Source organism: Centropristis striata, chromosome 3 (assembly GCF_030273125.1).
Source record: "Centropristis striata isolate RG_2023a ecotype Rhode Island chromosome 3, C.striata_1.0, whole genome shotgun sequence".
Lineage (NCBI taxonomy): Eukaryota > Metazoa > Chordata > Actinopteri > Perciformes > Serranidae > Centropristis > Centropristis striata.
Genome location: NC_081519.1, coordinates 21,138,417 through 21,155,266, shown reverse-complemented (window position 1 = coordinate 21,155,266; position 16,850 = coordinate 21,138,417). Strand labels below are relative to the sequence as shown.

The following is a 16,850-nucleotide window of genomic DNA, read 5'->3' as shown; positions in this document are numbered from 1 at the left end:
GTTTTTCTCAAATACATAACCCTGTATAGTTCAGAGGCTTTGGGATGCTGTAAAAAACCTTACTCGTAAGCAAAAGCAAAAACAGTGTCACGCTCAAGACAAGCGATTTATCTCCCCGGCTCGCCCTCCCCCCCGACAGCCGTGTGTCAGTTCAGTGCGCAAGATAACCAGGAGGCAGCAGAGGCGAACCGTGGGTGCTTACCGTCTCTCCGCACCACCACAGGGGTTGGAGAGCTGAACACTGTGGCATTGGTCATCATGTTTCTCACCACACACGTGTAGTTCCCAGCATCTGAGGCTTCAACTTTGGCTACGTACAAGTTGCCTGTCCTCTGAGAGATAAAGCGACGTGCGTCCTGTTGCAGGAAGCTCCGCTGCCCATTGAAAACCCATGAATATTTGATCTCTGAAGAAAAAGCAAAGAAAAAAGAATTGGTAATAAAAAAAGTACACCTTCCAGTGACAATCGCAGTACATAGGAAGAGATACTATTACAGATATTCTATTTCTCTGGAAAAAATACAGATATAAGACGACTAAAATAACAAGGCTGGTGATATTTCATATATTTCTTTTGTCAACAAATCCATCCATCCAGATTGATTGTACAAAGTACTGCCTGCATAGCCAAAGCCTGCCCAGCAAAGTGGCAGTTTGAGAACCCTTATGTTCTTCAGTTAAACAGAATAAATGCACAGGGTTTATATTACAAAAGAGAGCTGATTCAGATTTCTTCATGTTTTTTTGCCAATTGATACCCAAACACTGGGTATGCTCCTTTTCAAGGCAAAATTTGCATTGTTGTTTTGTTTGTATCAGTCATGTAGTTGAGGTAGGCGAACACTTTTTGAATAGAGCAGGTGTGCCAGCTGAGGTTCTGCCTACTCGGCACACCGCAGACGTACGCCCGTATGGTAATGGGGCGGACCCACACACTTCAGCCCCAGAATGCATTGGTTTTCCATCTCTTTTGGTCTCCACAAAGCATACAACGTAAGCCCGCTCAAACTTGATTGGCCAATTCTTCTCGTAGTAGAAACAGACACGCTTATGAAACCAAAATCTTGTCCTGTTGTCTCCAGATTCATTATGCACCTATCTGTTTATAGATTAACTCTGTGTGGCTTTTGCTGGTCGCCCCATTTATACATGCACTCCTAAAGTCAGAATGGGTCAACAAAAATATTTGATATATGATATAATACATAAAACAGCCATGCTGTTGAACTGGGGGACCTTCATAACACTTAACATTGGCACTGTAGTGTATGCGAGTCAATTACACATACAACATGCTGCGACTGTAGACAGCCCACAAACAGTGTATTACTCTAGTAACCTGGAATAATACACAACAAATGCACCACTAATGTATGTTAGAAAATCCGTATTTTCTAAAAAAAATGAATGTTCATGACATATTGTCCAGGACATTATGTCTTCAGTGCTTTGGGACTGAGTGCCACGGACTGAGTCAGGAAGTGATAAAGTATTGAGAGATGGACTAAGGCTGAGTTCAGACAGTCTGTGTGAAATAATGCAGCCCCCTCATTCTTTGAAATTGGACCGCTGTGTTACTCAGCAGGGGTGTTGACACAGAAGGCTGCAGAAGTGCAGGGTTGTCCCTCTATAGATGAAGAACCTGGCTAAAAGTCCTCCTGAAATCAAATATGTGCAAGCTTACAGTCATAGTGAATTATTGGGATGTAATCTTTGTTCTGCAGTACCCTCACGATTGTTGCAGTTTAGAATAAAATATAATGTTACTGCTGTAAACTCATATACAAGTAAACCACTGTGCATCTTATCAGCCCTTTAACTCATGGATTTATTACTGAAAGACGCTTTCTTGGATGCGTTTAATTGTCTCACCAGAACCTCAAACAACTAACCCATCCTCATCCAAAAAAACGCCTGTGAAGTCATCTGTACCCATTTTTAAATGTTCTGATAGGCAGGAACTCTTGTGGTCCTGGTAATAATGACGAAAGAGTAAGTCAGGGTATGTTTCATAAAGAGTGACAAAGTCCCCCCTCACACCAGTGTTGGATAAAGTACATGGCTCCATCACTTGAGTCCCAGTATAAATACTCCTTGTCAAATATTTATCCAATATCAGTGAAGGAAGAGAACTTGCCCATTGTTTACACCATGCATCTACAGAGCCAGTAAGTCATTGACCACCTAAAGCATAAAAACTGCAACTACAACAAGCACAAAGAACTTTGTTTTACAAGCTTATCTGGAATTAAACAACCCCCCGAGATGCTTTCTTTGGCTGTTTGTGTGTGTTTGTGGTAAACAAAGAAAAGTAAGGAATCACCGTGATTTCCATCGCCCAAAATTACAGCTAGCACTTTAGACTTGACGTAGGAGGAGTAGTCAACTAAAAATCATAAGTTTCCAAAAAAAAAGTAAACTCAATGTGATGGTCACATCTGCTGCCACACGTCAGTCTTAATGTTGGTGACCCTCCAGCATCCAGTTATTTCACATTACATATCACAGTTTTCTTTATTGGCACTTCTTGACGATTTTCTAGAGGAAGTACTCACATTTAAATTACACTGTTTGACATTTTGCTAGTTGGTTTAATATGATATTTATTGATTTCTTTTTGTCTTTCAGTTGAGTTACCTAGCTGCTGGGGTCCTTCTGGTTTGGCAGAAGATGGGGAAGAGGATGGAGTCTGGCTTCACGCAAATGGGGAGGCATGTGTCTCTATATTGGTTTAGCCAGCCACCATATAACTTTTCCTGTTGACTCGTGTGTACACTAGCTGAGTGAACATTTTTTGCAAATAATAAATCCAGCTTTTTGACTTTTGAAACTGTGTCCCTTGTGCCTTAACCATTTTTTTTCTAAATTTGAAAAGTACATTTAAAAACGCAATTATCGTCATTATAATAATAATTATTAATTAAATTAATTATTATTATTATTATTATTATTATTATTATTGTTATTATTATTATTATTATTATTATCAACTGATTATAAACTGATAAAAATATACATAAAATATCAAAATCTTATTTTCTTATTTGCCTGCCAGTCAAAACATAATTAGTTAGGTCATAAACTGTCAGCGTTGACCTGGTAACGGAGTGGCCCAGCAAAAGGGAGGGAAACCTGCCATAACCTAATCCCATCAAAGTAGTTCTGTTTCACTAACACTAACCATGTGTTAAAAACTGTCAGCGCAACATTTCACAACACTAAATGGTATGGGCGTATTTGCTGTTTGGGGATTTATTGGTAAACAACTTTCCTGTTGTGTAGGTATGAGACCATGTTGGAAACAACAAGCCCCACCCAAATCAAGCCCTTGATACATAGAATAACTCTTGCTCCATCTTTTGACTATGAACCACAGCTGATATCACAGTAAAATCAAGCACAGATGGAATTTACAACAGATGATAGCAGGTCACAAGGGCACACGTGTGCTTATTAGCTCCTAAGGTGCTAACTGTAACATACTGTGTAATGGCAATATGCTATTTCGTATAATATGCTATTTTAGTCCATCTCCAACTCTTGTCACAGGTTAACGAGGAGGATTCATGTCAAAAATGAAGAATAGGCAGGAATGATAAGAATGTCAATGTGGCAGTGTAAAACACATACACAGCACAGACAGAGAGGGGCTGAGATGTCTGCAGGGAGTGCACAGTGAACTTGGCTATTAGTGCAGCCCTCCTGTATCAGACACATGACATTCTGCAGTCAGCCCTTTAGACTGGGCAGACGGTAAAAAGTCCCATTCGCTTCCTTGAGGGAAAACAGTGAATTAAAATCATTACAGGGGAAAGTCAGGGCAGAAACTGACAGACCTTTCATGATTAGGAACTATCAGAGGCTGGGTGTGTTTAAGAGCTGCGGTCTCACAGCAACAGAGGACTTGCAGGCACATAATCTCGTGTCCTCTGACAGAGTTTAAGTCTCAGCACGGCTCCTTTCAGACCACTTACCTATTGATTGCTCAAAAAAGCTTCAGATGATTCCTCTTTTTTACCAAGGTGCATCACTGTACTCCTCAAGTGATGCATCAACAAGCATTAAAGAGACTTTGACATCATTCAAAAAAAAGCACCATTTTCAATTTTAAAACACCTCAAGCTAGCATTATCGGCTAGTGCAAATCCCATCAAATGTGTGACTATGCTGTGTTTAAGAGGAAAAATAAAGAGATGGAGGCTTTTAAAAGGGGAGGGAGGGAAGGCTGGAGGGCAAATTGCTAAAGTGTGCAATCCCACGTGGCCGTAGGATTCAGCTGGCAACAGAGAGCGGAGAAAGGCTGGTACGCTGGCGTGAAATTGTGCTGGTGGGCACCGAATGGCTGCAGGAGTGCGGACCACTTTGAGGGTCTGCTAATCAGCAGCACACAGACACATGAGCCGACTCACAGCTGTGCCACGGGATAAACGCTCCCCCGGCCACAGCAGCCACCAGCAGACTTTATTACACACAGATAACCTGCCCACATCGAGGGGAAAAAATGACAGCTGGGGAAGTGGAGCACTGGAGACTTTATAGATGACAGCGTGGTCACAGATCATATAGGCGAGAAAAGTGAACTCAAGGTTAAGAAGTGTGATGCTATGAACTATAGAAGTGATGGCATGGGTATGGGCAGGGGGGTTGGTGGCTGATCATAAAAACAGTTCCTGTTTGACAGATAAGGAGAGGTGAGTGGGAAACAGTGTGTCAGAGTTCAGAGAAAGAGAAGATGGGAAGGTATAAAAACAAAAGAGACACGGCAGTGTTACAGGGAGATAATAAGCAGCAGAGTGAGGAACAATAAAGACTGCTGAGGCAAGCAGGAGTGTGAGACTACAGCAGACAATGCAGAAGAGTTAGGACAGAGCGCTGTACCTCCGTAATGGGGTGGAGGGCCGCAGAGCAGAACCACAGCTTGGCCCTCTCTCACAGACACCGTGTTCCTTGACTTCTTGCTGAAGTTCTGCAGAACTGTGGAATATAAAATAAAAGAAATTGTAACTTATTAGCTGAAATAACTTTACAAAAAGAGGACATGCAGGGAAAGGCATTTCATTCTAGGGCTGCTTGAATTATGACAAAAATCCTAATCATCACAATTATTGAACATGATTACTTGAAAACACCATTTATTGAAAATTGTGTCATGAGTTGTGTCATGACTTTTGTTTTAATATCTACTGAGTGACTGAGTCCCTGGACTATTTTAGTTTCATATTTGACCCACAACTATGTATTCAAAACCATAGGCTTTATAACAAACATTGGACATAGTCAACTATTTGTCTGTGGCCTTGAGTTTGGCATTATGGCTGTCACCATGGTTTTGCCTATTTTGTTTTTCTTGCAACCAGTGCATGTACAGAATGGATCTTGGGCCAGAATGAGAGTGTTTAAAAAATGCTGAATCATGCTGAACTGAGGTTAAACAAAATCAAGTTAGTAGAGTCATTTTCCTATTGGCTTACATACAAACTGACTTCTTTTTGTAACTGGTTGAGTCGCCCCCTGTTGGCTTTGAGAAAAAATGCAGGTGTAAGCACTTCCACATTTGCTTCACTTATCAGGCCAAGAGCTTGCCGCTTGATTAAAATCTAAAATATTACATTCTTAATGTAAAGTAACACTACTTATGACCAGGCAAAGAGGCCTATCAAACATCAGTGAAATCATCCATTCTCTGCTGCCACCCAGAGAAGGAGCCGTATGGCGTCATATAGCATTTATGTTGGAAATTACTTAAGCCATAGCTGATGTTCATATGCAAATGAATCAGATGATGCACAGGCAGTTTAGTGACATCCCTGCAGTCGTGGTTTTGAAATAAAATTGAAGTCCTTTGTCTGGGACCTGGGACCAAGACCTTCAAGAAATGGATGCCACCGACCTTGAGTACATCACAAGCTGTCAACATGGCTCTGCCAACCTGAGGCAGTGTTGAGACTTTAAATAAAGATGGGATGAGAGAAAAGGGCAAAGGCCCATGCTAAAGCTAACTCCTTATCGGCTGTCACTACCCAGTATTCTCCTCACTAATGTACAGTCTCTGGTAAACAAAGTGGATAAACTGCAGCTGCAAATCACTACTCATAATGCTTATCGACTGCAAAATCATGATTTTCAATAATCTTTTTTTCCTCGCTGTTGAAAGCCAAAATTGTAATGTATAGTATAAAATTCTGTTCAAGGAGCAGCCCTTCATTCTGCATAATACATCCCTGTGTGTTCACGTTGATAACAAGTCAAAACTCTGTTAATATCTCAGCACACACAGGAGATCTGGTACATAGAGGGTGCTGCAAAGTGCACCTCACAATTCGAGCTTGAGAGGTTTCTTTCACCTTTAATTAAATGCCGCTGTGAGGTGTGAGAGGATAAACAGTGACATATCAAACCCCAAGTCTTAGAAATACCAACCAAGTCCCAGGAGGGATCAAGCAAATATCAGCCATGGTCAAATCAGAACTTGACTGATAAAAAAAAATCCCCCAAACCAAGACATAGAGTGCTCATTCTTCCATGTATTCCACTGGTGCTACAGAGTGGGATAAAGAGGTAACAGTCATTTTTTAGACATGGGAATTGACATTCTGACATGTGACAGTCATGGCCAATCACATTCACTTTTTCCATGCCCTTTAAACACAGAGCTCTCCCCGTCATGACGCAGTGACAGTTTTGGAATCCTGTGGAGAGTTTTCCTCAGAGGAAGCATATTGTTGTCTGGGACCTGCAGAGCTTCATAAGACTACAGCAGCTAAAAATACTGCCAGAGCAGGCGATGACTCTTTTTAGTTGTATTCCCTTTTGTGGACAAGTCTCCAAGACACCAAACTGTCAAGAGCCAGTCAAGTAAATAACCTCCAAGAAGCAACTCGGCATTCCAAAAATTGAGCCCTGTTACCAAGTACAAACATCCACTGTTTAAGAAAAAAAACACAAACAAGACTACAATAACCCAGCTTAGCATCATTAATATTATTCTGTTGCAATACACTCGTGCAGAAGTCCCCAGGGCTGAAAAATTATGCAAATGTGAAAGTGACCAAATTTTCAAATGGCCAGTTGAGGCTGCCTCCAAAAGTCAATCACCATAGACCCCCATGTTAAAATGGCCAACTTCACAGCAAAAATGCTACTTCACTCAAGGACGGGATATGAACACAGGTCTCCTGGTCCTGGATCGGTTGGTCCCATTCACCTTCCCTCCCCCCCAATCTGCACAACGGGTGGCCCTACTTGGCGTTCATCATCACATTGTATCATCACCAGATGAAAAAAATTGTTATTCTGATTGGCTTACCATGATATTCTTACCCTGACCTTAACCCATCTTACTTCTTATGTCTAAACCTAACTAACCTGACCATTGTTAGTTGGGTACGTTCTAGCACCTGTCCACACTGAGCTTCACAATGGATCTTTAGAAATCTTTTGTTGTTGTTTTTTTATATTGCTGGACTGATGGTCTGGTAAATAATGAATTAACAAACTAATAATAAAAATAATCATTAGTCACAGCCGTAGTTCACATAATTTGTATTCCGTTTAGTCTTGTATAAAATCACAGCAGATCAAATTTCACGTCATTTTTGTGTGCACACTATGAAAGCAGCAATATCACTATCACTCACATGCAAACTGGACTTTTGCCTCCCTGCTGACGACAGTCCCGAAGGTGTTGGCGGTGATGCATTGATACACTCCTCCATGATTGATGACATGAGGATTATTGATCAACAGGTTCCCCTCCACAAGGCTGTAGTTTGGATCTGACTCTGTGTTGATTTCTGCCCCATCCATTTTCCACCTGTAGAGAAATTCCAAAATGTCAAGGTTCACTGAATATCACAATTTCACTGAATATTTCGGGGGGAAAAATCCAGAAAGCTGTCCACAAGGCCAAATACGGTTAAAATGTAATCACCCTCCTACTCCTGCTACATGACTATGCTGACTGGTAAATTTAGGCTATACAGTAACAAAGCCTGTCATCATAAGTGGCTTAACAGAGTGCTTTGTACGGATGCTATACACTACATTTGTATTCTCGCCATATAGAGAGTCAAAGGGCAGACAAAACACTTACCGGTAATGCGGAGGTGGGTTTCCCTTTGCTTTGCAATTAATAAACACCTGCTTATCATCAGTGCTCAGGGGGAAAATACTGTCACTGGGCTCCTGGGTGAAGACAGGACCATGGCGCGTATTCTCTGTGTGAAAAAAATTACATTAGCTGTACAATGATGCTGAGCAAGTGACACTGAATGAATGCAAAAATAAATCACTCAGCTCTACACAAAATGTATATAAACTCTACACCCATATAATTAGCTGCCAACATGACTCTTTGAGCAGATTCTGCATTTAATCAACGCTCTTGTGCACATGTCACAAGGCAGATAATGTGCTGCGATGAGAGAGCAATTAACTAAAGATAACCCTCTAGCACACTGGCTAACTGACATATTTTTTGCAGCCTTCAACACATGAGCCATGAAGTTGTCTTGTATTTTTCTACTTAATTTACAGTGAACACTCTCGAGTCACTTGGTTAGTGTAAATACGATAGTAAAAGGGTTTTTATTTTCAAGTTATGGTTGGTATGGAAGTGCAGTTGCAGGAAACCGGAAAGAGAAAATTGCTACGCCTGTCAACATTTGTAACACAACATATTATCAGCTTACAATAATAACTGTAGCAGATTTAACATGATTTTCTTTTCTTTTTTTAGTTGTCCAAGCTTCTCAAGCTGTAGACTGAGATGACAACTGTATCTAGCAGATTTTATCAGCTAAACTAGCTAATTAGCACAGACCCACTGTACCAATGTATGGTTGCTAAGCTATGATTGAACACATGCTGTTTGGGGGGAGATGGTTGGAAAATAGTACATTCAGTAGTCAATAGTCAATTCTATGATGATTACCATCCTGTGTTGCCTGTACGGTCTTTTAAAATGGCATACTGTGATTTGAGGCTCTAGCTAGCTATAAACCTGTTTTTTCAGAGAAAACTTTGCCGATAGTTTAGCCCCCTGCTAACTGTAGTGGTTAGCCCTGCTACAGCACTGAGCTCAGCTGCAGCCATGGGCCTTTGGCTATATGGTTAGTGGAAGGCATATATATTAGAGAGATGCAGAGGACATGTTAAGTGTTTAGCTTTGTGCTAACTGCAGTATGGCTACAGTTACAAAGTAACTAGCCAACCAATATTATTTTCTCTCCATCTCTAAAAGGCTTCCCCAATACCAACGCATGTTCTATTGCACTTATTTTCAGTCTCTTTTATTATACTCTTTGAAATATAGACAGCTGTTGCCAATGCTGATATAGCAACACTTTCTGCAAACCACCTGAATATGCTGTACGATTATTAATTAATTATCTGCCCAATGATGCTGAAAAACAAACTGCCTAACCTGGTTTTAAACTCACTTTGCATCTGATTCACTCTGTGAACTTTAATGTCCATGCACAGAATAAAAGCACAGACAGAAAGTGGCCTACGCTAGATTACATGCCAAGAGTAATTAAAAAAACTGTCTAATAACCCAGTTGGTTAATTGAGTTATGCCTTATTTCATTATAATTTAATGCAAGCAGGATAACTTGGTAAAGGTGTTTACATGAGAAGTGCAATAACAGAGTAGCGCCTTACTCTGGATACAATCTAATTACTAGAGAGTCTGCAAAACTGTCATCTGTGTGCATGTTGTTTGTGAATGTGTGTCTGCTTCAGAGAGCTTGTTGTCTTGGTTAGTTTAGCCAAACCATCAATACACAGGAGTAATTAACCGATGTTGCACTAATTACTCCCGTGAAATCTAGCATTTCTTCAATAGATGCACACACTGGTGTCCACCCTCCTTTTCCTCTGACACTGTGTGTCATATGCCGAGCTGCACGCTGCCGTTGCTCTTGAAAAATCGCCCCGTTTTTCCTTTTCGTCTCTAACCTTGACTAGGACAAAGAGAGCTCCCTCCCATATCATCATCATCACCCTAATGAGAGTGGGAGTCTTTGCTTCAGGTAAGGGCCTTATTTCCCCCAGCCTCTGAGGGAGGTGCTTCATTTTTACCCTGGTTGTGGTGTCCTTTAAATTAAACAAATTAATGAACCTTTAATAGCTGGGCTATTTCACCTGGGAAATGATCAGGTGGTTTTGTGTGTATGCTTGAGAACAGTCCGCCCTGTAAACACACCAACTGGACTGACCACTAGCACACATAAACACACACACACACACACACACACACACACACACACACACACATACAAATTACATTTAATTAGTTTTCATGGGAATGCATGCAAATGTGAGCTCAAAAAGCGTGTGTATGTCTGTACGGTAGTGCATGAGCTGCAATTTGCATAACCCTTCATTATTTTCTCTTGTGTTTGCAGGCTGCATAGATATACCCAGTGAAACTGCTGACTTGAGATGAGATGCTAAATCAATGGAAATGGAAACATAAATAACAATACAACAGACCCATATGCTGTATAAATTTAAATGTATTTTTTGATTACTTGTAAACGGATGGCTTAAGTTAAGTATACAGTATATCCGTCAAATGTGACATTAAATCTCATGCGGTTGTCTTGGCTGCACAGGTTATCCAGAACATAAAGTGAGAGCTCTTAAAGAGATTTTAAGTCCTCAGCTGCAGCTCATGCGGGTATTAGAGAACCGTATGCTACCGTTACTCTGCTTTTTTCTCAGCGCCTTGGCACACAGTGGTTCTGTGTTGCAGTGAACAGACAAAGTACAGAATAAATTAACGTTAAGAAAAGAGTTAGTGTGGATTTTATGGTGCTTTCCACATTTCATGTAAGTGGCAGCAGTTGGAAATAAAGCAAGAAAATTGCATAATAAAACAGGGAGGTGTAAAAAGACCAGAGAGTGAATTCTCGTATAGTGTCTCTTCAAATGTAAACCCAACTGTGAGTCATGTTTATCAGAGGTAATCTGAGGAGAACATTAAAACTCTGGCTGCAGTTAAATATTGAGATAAAATGTAAATATAGTAGTCAGTCTTTAGAATGACGCACAGCTGTTTCACTTTACCCTGTGACAACTTTATCCTGTTAAATAAGAAAAACTACTCCACTAAATTCAGCGTCAGCTTCTGTAATTCTTACTGAAAATGCTCTGCTGACATTGTTAAAGGGACAGTTCACCCTAAAATTAAAAGTAGATTTTTTTACCTGTAGGTCCATTCATCAATCTATATTTTTTTAGCATGAGTTGTAGTGTTGGAGACATTGGCTGTATGGAAGAACATGTATAGAAAGAACATAGTTCTTCCAGGATTTCTGGAAAGGGACATTGTTGATGAGTTTTTTAATTATAATTTTGGGACCACAAGTAAAGTGCTGTATAGTTCTATTATATTCAAGAGAAACATCATCTCTACAGCCGATAACAGTCAGCAACTGACACAAAAACATATAGATTGATAGATAGCACTACAGGTGCGAGGAGCGTTATTATGGAATTGGAAATTGAACAAGAAATTTGTGGGATCCATAATAACACGTAAGAGGGGGAAAAAGCCTTTATGGTGAAACTTTACAGGCCAATGCAATCGGCTATTTTTTTCTGGGTTTTTCAAATGGAAACGCCCACTAAGCCTTGACAAACTTTTTTTTAAGCTTATGAATAATGTGAATGCAATAGCTGGCTGAATGTGAGCTGTGCTAAGTTTAACTATAACAGTACAGAAGTTAAGCTACATACTGCTGTGGAAACCACTCTTCAAGCCGGTGCTAGTACACTGCAAACAAGGAGCAAACCAACTAGTGTCTGTAATGCACTGGTTATGGAATGGATAAGGATATATGTAGCAACGCCATCACAAAATTACATCAGGTCATGTGGGAAAATGTTTGTAAAATCACATTTTGACACTGTGATATGCTTACTTTGAACCAAATGTGAATATTTTGGATTTGAAAACATAAGGTGGTACACTACTGGGTAGGGATGGGTACCGAATTCGGTACTTTTATAGGTAGGCTACCGACCGAATTCCGTCGGTACTACCGACCGATTCATGTAAAATCAAACGGTACCATGTTTCGGTACCTAAACGGCGTTACCTTTTAACTGATCATTGATTTCAACCTGTTTTCATTGTTTCATACCTCCTCGTCTGGTCCTGTCTGCTCACCGCGGCCACTAGCCACTAGCCGCTGCCCTCTTCCAACCCGGCGCAGAGACGAACAGCCGGCTCTAGGCCTGCTAGCCGCCAGCTGCTATCTCTCCAATGTCTCTACCCGGGCTTGGCCTTCGTCTGCCTCCAGATTGGACCTTCCTTACTCCGTTTGCTCTCTCCATTCTTCTGTAGACCAGTCATTAACAACTAGCAGCTAGCTGCTGCATCTCTGGTTCTCCGCTAATACTCCGCTCTTCAACTCTATATTATTACTCTAAATATTACCTGCCACTTTACTCCAAACTGCCTCGCTGAAATTAAATCCCTCGGACTCCTGCGTCATCCTGGATATGTGCACAGAGCAGCCCGACTCAACTTTGTTTATTCCAACCATGCTATGCCCACAATACTGTCCGCCGCACAGCTATGACGTCATCACAACAAATCACACGTGCAACCTTTTTTTTTTTTTTCTCCTCCGTGCACCTGAGAGCTCCTCTGCATTCTTTGATAACACTGCAACCTTCATGTTACAAAATGCACATTCACTCAACAATAAAGCACTGCTCATCCTGGATTTTATATTCTTTTGATATATTTTTTAAAGTTATCATTATTTTGAGAAATATATATGTTGAATTGAAAAAAATAGATTTTATTATTAAACAAATTAACATTTATTACCACATAAACAAACTCAAAAGTACCGAAAATTGGTACCGTTGAGTACCGGTACCGATTCCCAGGTACCGGGTATCGGTACCGTATCGGTTCAAATGTGAAAGGTACCCATCCCTACTACTGGGAAACTACAACATGATATAAACACCTCAAAAAAGGGATCCAACCTTTAAAACTAAAGTGATGTTTTGCACTTTCTTTTAAGAAACTGGGAGTAGATTTTCCTCAGATTCAAAAGCTTCTTAAATGAGAGGCATACCCTCCCAGAGAAAGACGTATAAATGCATATCAGGTGTGTCATGAAAGGCGGCTTGACTTGGCGTCTCACCAGCCAGGCACTCTTTGAGTGACAGAAGGATTAACAGTTCCCATGGCAACAGCATCTTCATTTTCCAAGGTCAAAGATTCTCCTTCTTCCCATCCAGTCCAGAGAGTGGAGAATATTTCCTGGGCAGACGCTGCTCCGTTTGGCTCTGAAAAGAAAAGGGGGGCACATGAGCACTGTGGAGATGAGGAGATGCAGTCTACAACAAGCCTTCTGGAGGAAAAAAAAGAGAAAAGAAAACACGCTGGAACTTGTGGAAAATCGGTGAGCCATTAATAATTCATTCAACCAAATAAGCCGAGCCAAGATCCCACGCCGAAGGGCCAGCTAGCAGCTGATACTGTGGAGCTGATATTTAGTGTATACATACCGCTGCTATATCTCCCAGGAGCAAGTCAAGCATAGAAAAAAAAAGAAAGAAAAAAAGATGCTCCCAGCAGCAGCAACAGATGAGCTGAGCTGCCTGCCAAAGGTAATGCTAAGCTTTCTAAAAACTGTTAGTTCAACATATTTACTCTAGCAAAATGTGTGATGTATTAATGTACAGTATACAGTACATCACAGGGGAGAAATAAAATTATACTTCTGCGGGCAAATCATTCACACCACTTTAACACATGTTGACAGACAGCACGTCCTCCATGACTCATGATTCCAGGAACTACTGCTACTGATTTGAAACTACTAAATTAAGCTTTTAGAATTTGGCCAACCTTGTCAAATACCATTACAAGTAAAATATTGCTTTATTCCAACACATCAGTGTGGATGGATATTACTTCTGAGCTCATTGCTGAAAGCTTCTATAATCAATATTTAAACCCACAGATTAGTATCACCTGACTCAGCAGCTCCCCTTATCTCTGAGGAGACTGATAATTGGGCACATTCATCAGGTGGCCTCAACTTGACTTTAAATGAATGCAAATGTTGCTTCATGTCTATTGTATAAATACGCTAACTAAAGTTCACTGTATCAATGTAAAAAGTTATGTCAGTTTTGTGTTTGCAGCTTTTCCTGCTGCCACAAGTGACCAAAAACATCTGGTAATACAGATTTATACCATGTAACAGCACAGCCTCATAACTCATGTTGTGACTGCAAGTGTATTGATCTCAAACCAGTCAGTATAAGTTGTTCTGTCACTTGATTTTTGTGGTTTGGTACACCCTGTGAACCCAAGGATTATTGTTGCATGAACTCAATGCACTCCGACTGTCTGCACATGGACTGTATAAAAGAAGTGATGTAGCATCTGGGTCTGAAAAGTGAAGCCAATATGGAAGTGTCTTTAACCTGCGACTCCACTGGTCTGATTGTATAAAAATCTATGAGAAAATTAATCAACTTCCCACTTAGTTTCTATTACGGCTGCCTGTCAATCAGGATAGATCCCAGTACTGTCTATCTATATAACTGTTCATTTAAATGGGGATTGCTCATTGTTCCGACATTCCATTGGTCCAACGCATAGACATATCAGTCAGACGCACAATAGCTCAAAACTACATCCTGGGGTTCAGTAACTGCTGATGTGCTTCTTAAAAATGAATTATGTCTTATTGTGTGACAATGCTGTTTTATGGTAATGATTAGGTTTAGGCACAAAAAGCACTTGGTTAGGGTGAGAGAAAGATCACTTCTTCTGGGCTGTGGGACCAATGGGATGTCAGAACAATGGCTTGGCAGCCATTCAAATAGCCTGAACTTGTTTTTGGGTGTTTTCCGTGTGTGTTTTCTAGTTAATTGCAACATTTTGGTTGTCTTGCAAAGCATTATATTGTACAACCCTAATATGGAAGAAACCAAAGGCCCTGTGTAAAAAATAAATAAGAACATCAAACTGAGGATGATTGCATTTGTTTATAAAAGTTTCCCTGGTAAATAACGTTAAATATCCTGTCTATGTACTGTATTAAATTAAAACATAATGCAAAGGATAATCAAATTATTGGATTCTGTTTTTCACAGTGTCACAATTTTTTCAGGAGCCAAAATTAGAATCCAAATTAAAATTACAGTTAGTCTCATTTACATATGCACCTTGCTAAGCAAGCTAGGTAACTTAGTGTTGGCTATGCTCATGGCACCTGATTGGTACCGGTTACTGGTTAATCTCTCCAGCTCCACCATCTTGTCTAAATATGGTCACTTCTGCCTCCAAAAACACCAAAGATAGTGAAAAATCCAAACTCCAGGCTTCAAAATGAAGTCCACTAATCGATGGGTGAGGTCAGAGTGGCCATGCTTATGTCTCCAGATCTACATCTTAGCATGTGAAGAACATAAAAAGTGTGAGTTGCACTGGAAAAGTTTTTGGCAGTGGGGCAGTTGTTGTCGGTTTGGTACACAAGTGGTTCTCTCACTCTGACACTGTCGACCCCATCCTGACAGAACGGAGGAAATGCCACCCATCACCCCAAATATAATAATAAAAATAATTTATATGTGCAAACTTTTATGGTTCCTCATAAAGAACCACAATGTTCACAAACATAACAGCTCCTCTTTGTCCTTTTCTGTCTCAGTGCCTGTAGTAAATTGTTGCCGACAGATGGATGCAACAAAACAGGAAGAATCACCAATCATGAAGAGAGGAAGGGAGAAAAAGCATTAGCCATATAGGGAGTGAAGTAGATTTATTCTGCTCTCCATTATTTATTCTGAGGGGGCACAATACTGATCATCCAAGCTTCATCTTGTCAGTCATCATTATTGATTTAGTTTCCACTGTTTTTAACCTTCTGCCTTCTTGTTTGTCATCCTGCCCACAGTCTTGTCATAAGTCTCAATCAAATATGGAAGGATGGATCAATATCAGGAGAATTGCTTGATGTCTTTCCTTATAAGGGTTGATATATTTGCCTGTTGTGGAAAAAACCAATGAAGAAACTTTATCCATGTAAGAAGAAGATGAAGCTGAAGCTTCTTGGGATTCTGACCTATGAAATGATCTTTCAATAAACTGCTGTGCCTCATGTTGTTCTCAGTAAGAACCTGAGATAAAACCATATGTTTATTAAGATGCTGGATGAATAGGTGCGAAGAGAATGACACAAAGCTGCATATGGCAATTACAGTTAGATGCAAGGCTTTTATTTTGGCCTCTGAGAAACTTTAAATCGATGTGAAATGTTTTCCAGACATTTTGTCAAAATGCCTATCTGCAATCAATACTGTTATAGGCCAGCACCTGTAAGTAATTCCAAATCAATAGGTTTTAAAATTCAGACTCGCTTGCCAAGCACCATGTAGGCGTAGGAACTCAGAACGAAGCAAATTAGACTCAGATGAAATCCTGAATCATAAAAGTGGTCTCATATCTTTGACTGACAGCTACAATTAGCTGCTTTATAAGCTGATATATGAAACCGTATGAGGTTCTTCATATTGATCAAACTGATTTAATAGTTATGTATTTGCCATTTTGAGCCTGATTTTGAGTTGAAATGACTCAGAAGCTTGTAACGAGAAGCATTAACTCCCCTCTACAACATGAGGTGGAGCTAATTGCGCCATTTGATGTATAACTTCCAGGTAATATCTATATTAATACCCACATAACTCATTCATGCGTGTGATTCCAAGACGGATCATTTGCCAATACACGGATGCTCAATGAGGAATCACAGCCATTGGTATTTAGTGGATTGTGAGGATATGGGGACCATTACAGTCCA

The 16,850-nt window shown here is 40.3% G+C and overlaps 1 protein-coding gene across 1 annotated transcript in view; it reads right to left on the bottom strand.

The window, feature by feature from the left end:
- Positions 1-16,850, bottom strand: part of LOC131967100 (contactin-3) — a 132,827-nt gene that overhangs the window by 47,897 nt on the left and 68,080 nt on the right. Inside the window, exons 3-7 of the mRNA XM_059328619.1 lie at positions 13,173-13,317; positions 8,093-8,216; positions 7,638-7,813; positions 4,879-4,974; positions 203-406 (exon numbers count right to left, since the gene is read on the bottom strand). Coding sequence (XP_059184602.1) covers positions 203-406; positions 4,879-4,974; positions 7,638-7,813; positions 8,093-8,216; positions 13,173-13,233 — 661 coding nt within the window. The 5' untranslated portion in view covers positions 13,234-13,317. The remainder of the gene's footprint in view (positions 1-202; positions 407-4,878; positions 4,975-7,637; positions 7,814-8,092; positions 8,217-13,172; positions 13,318-16,850) is intronic.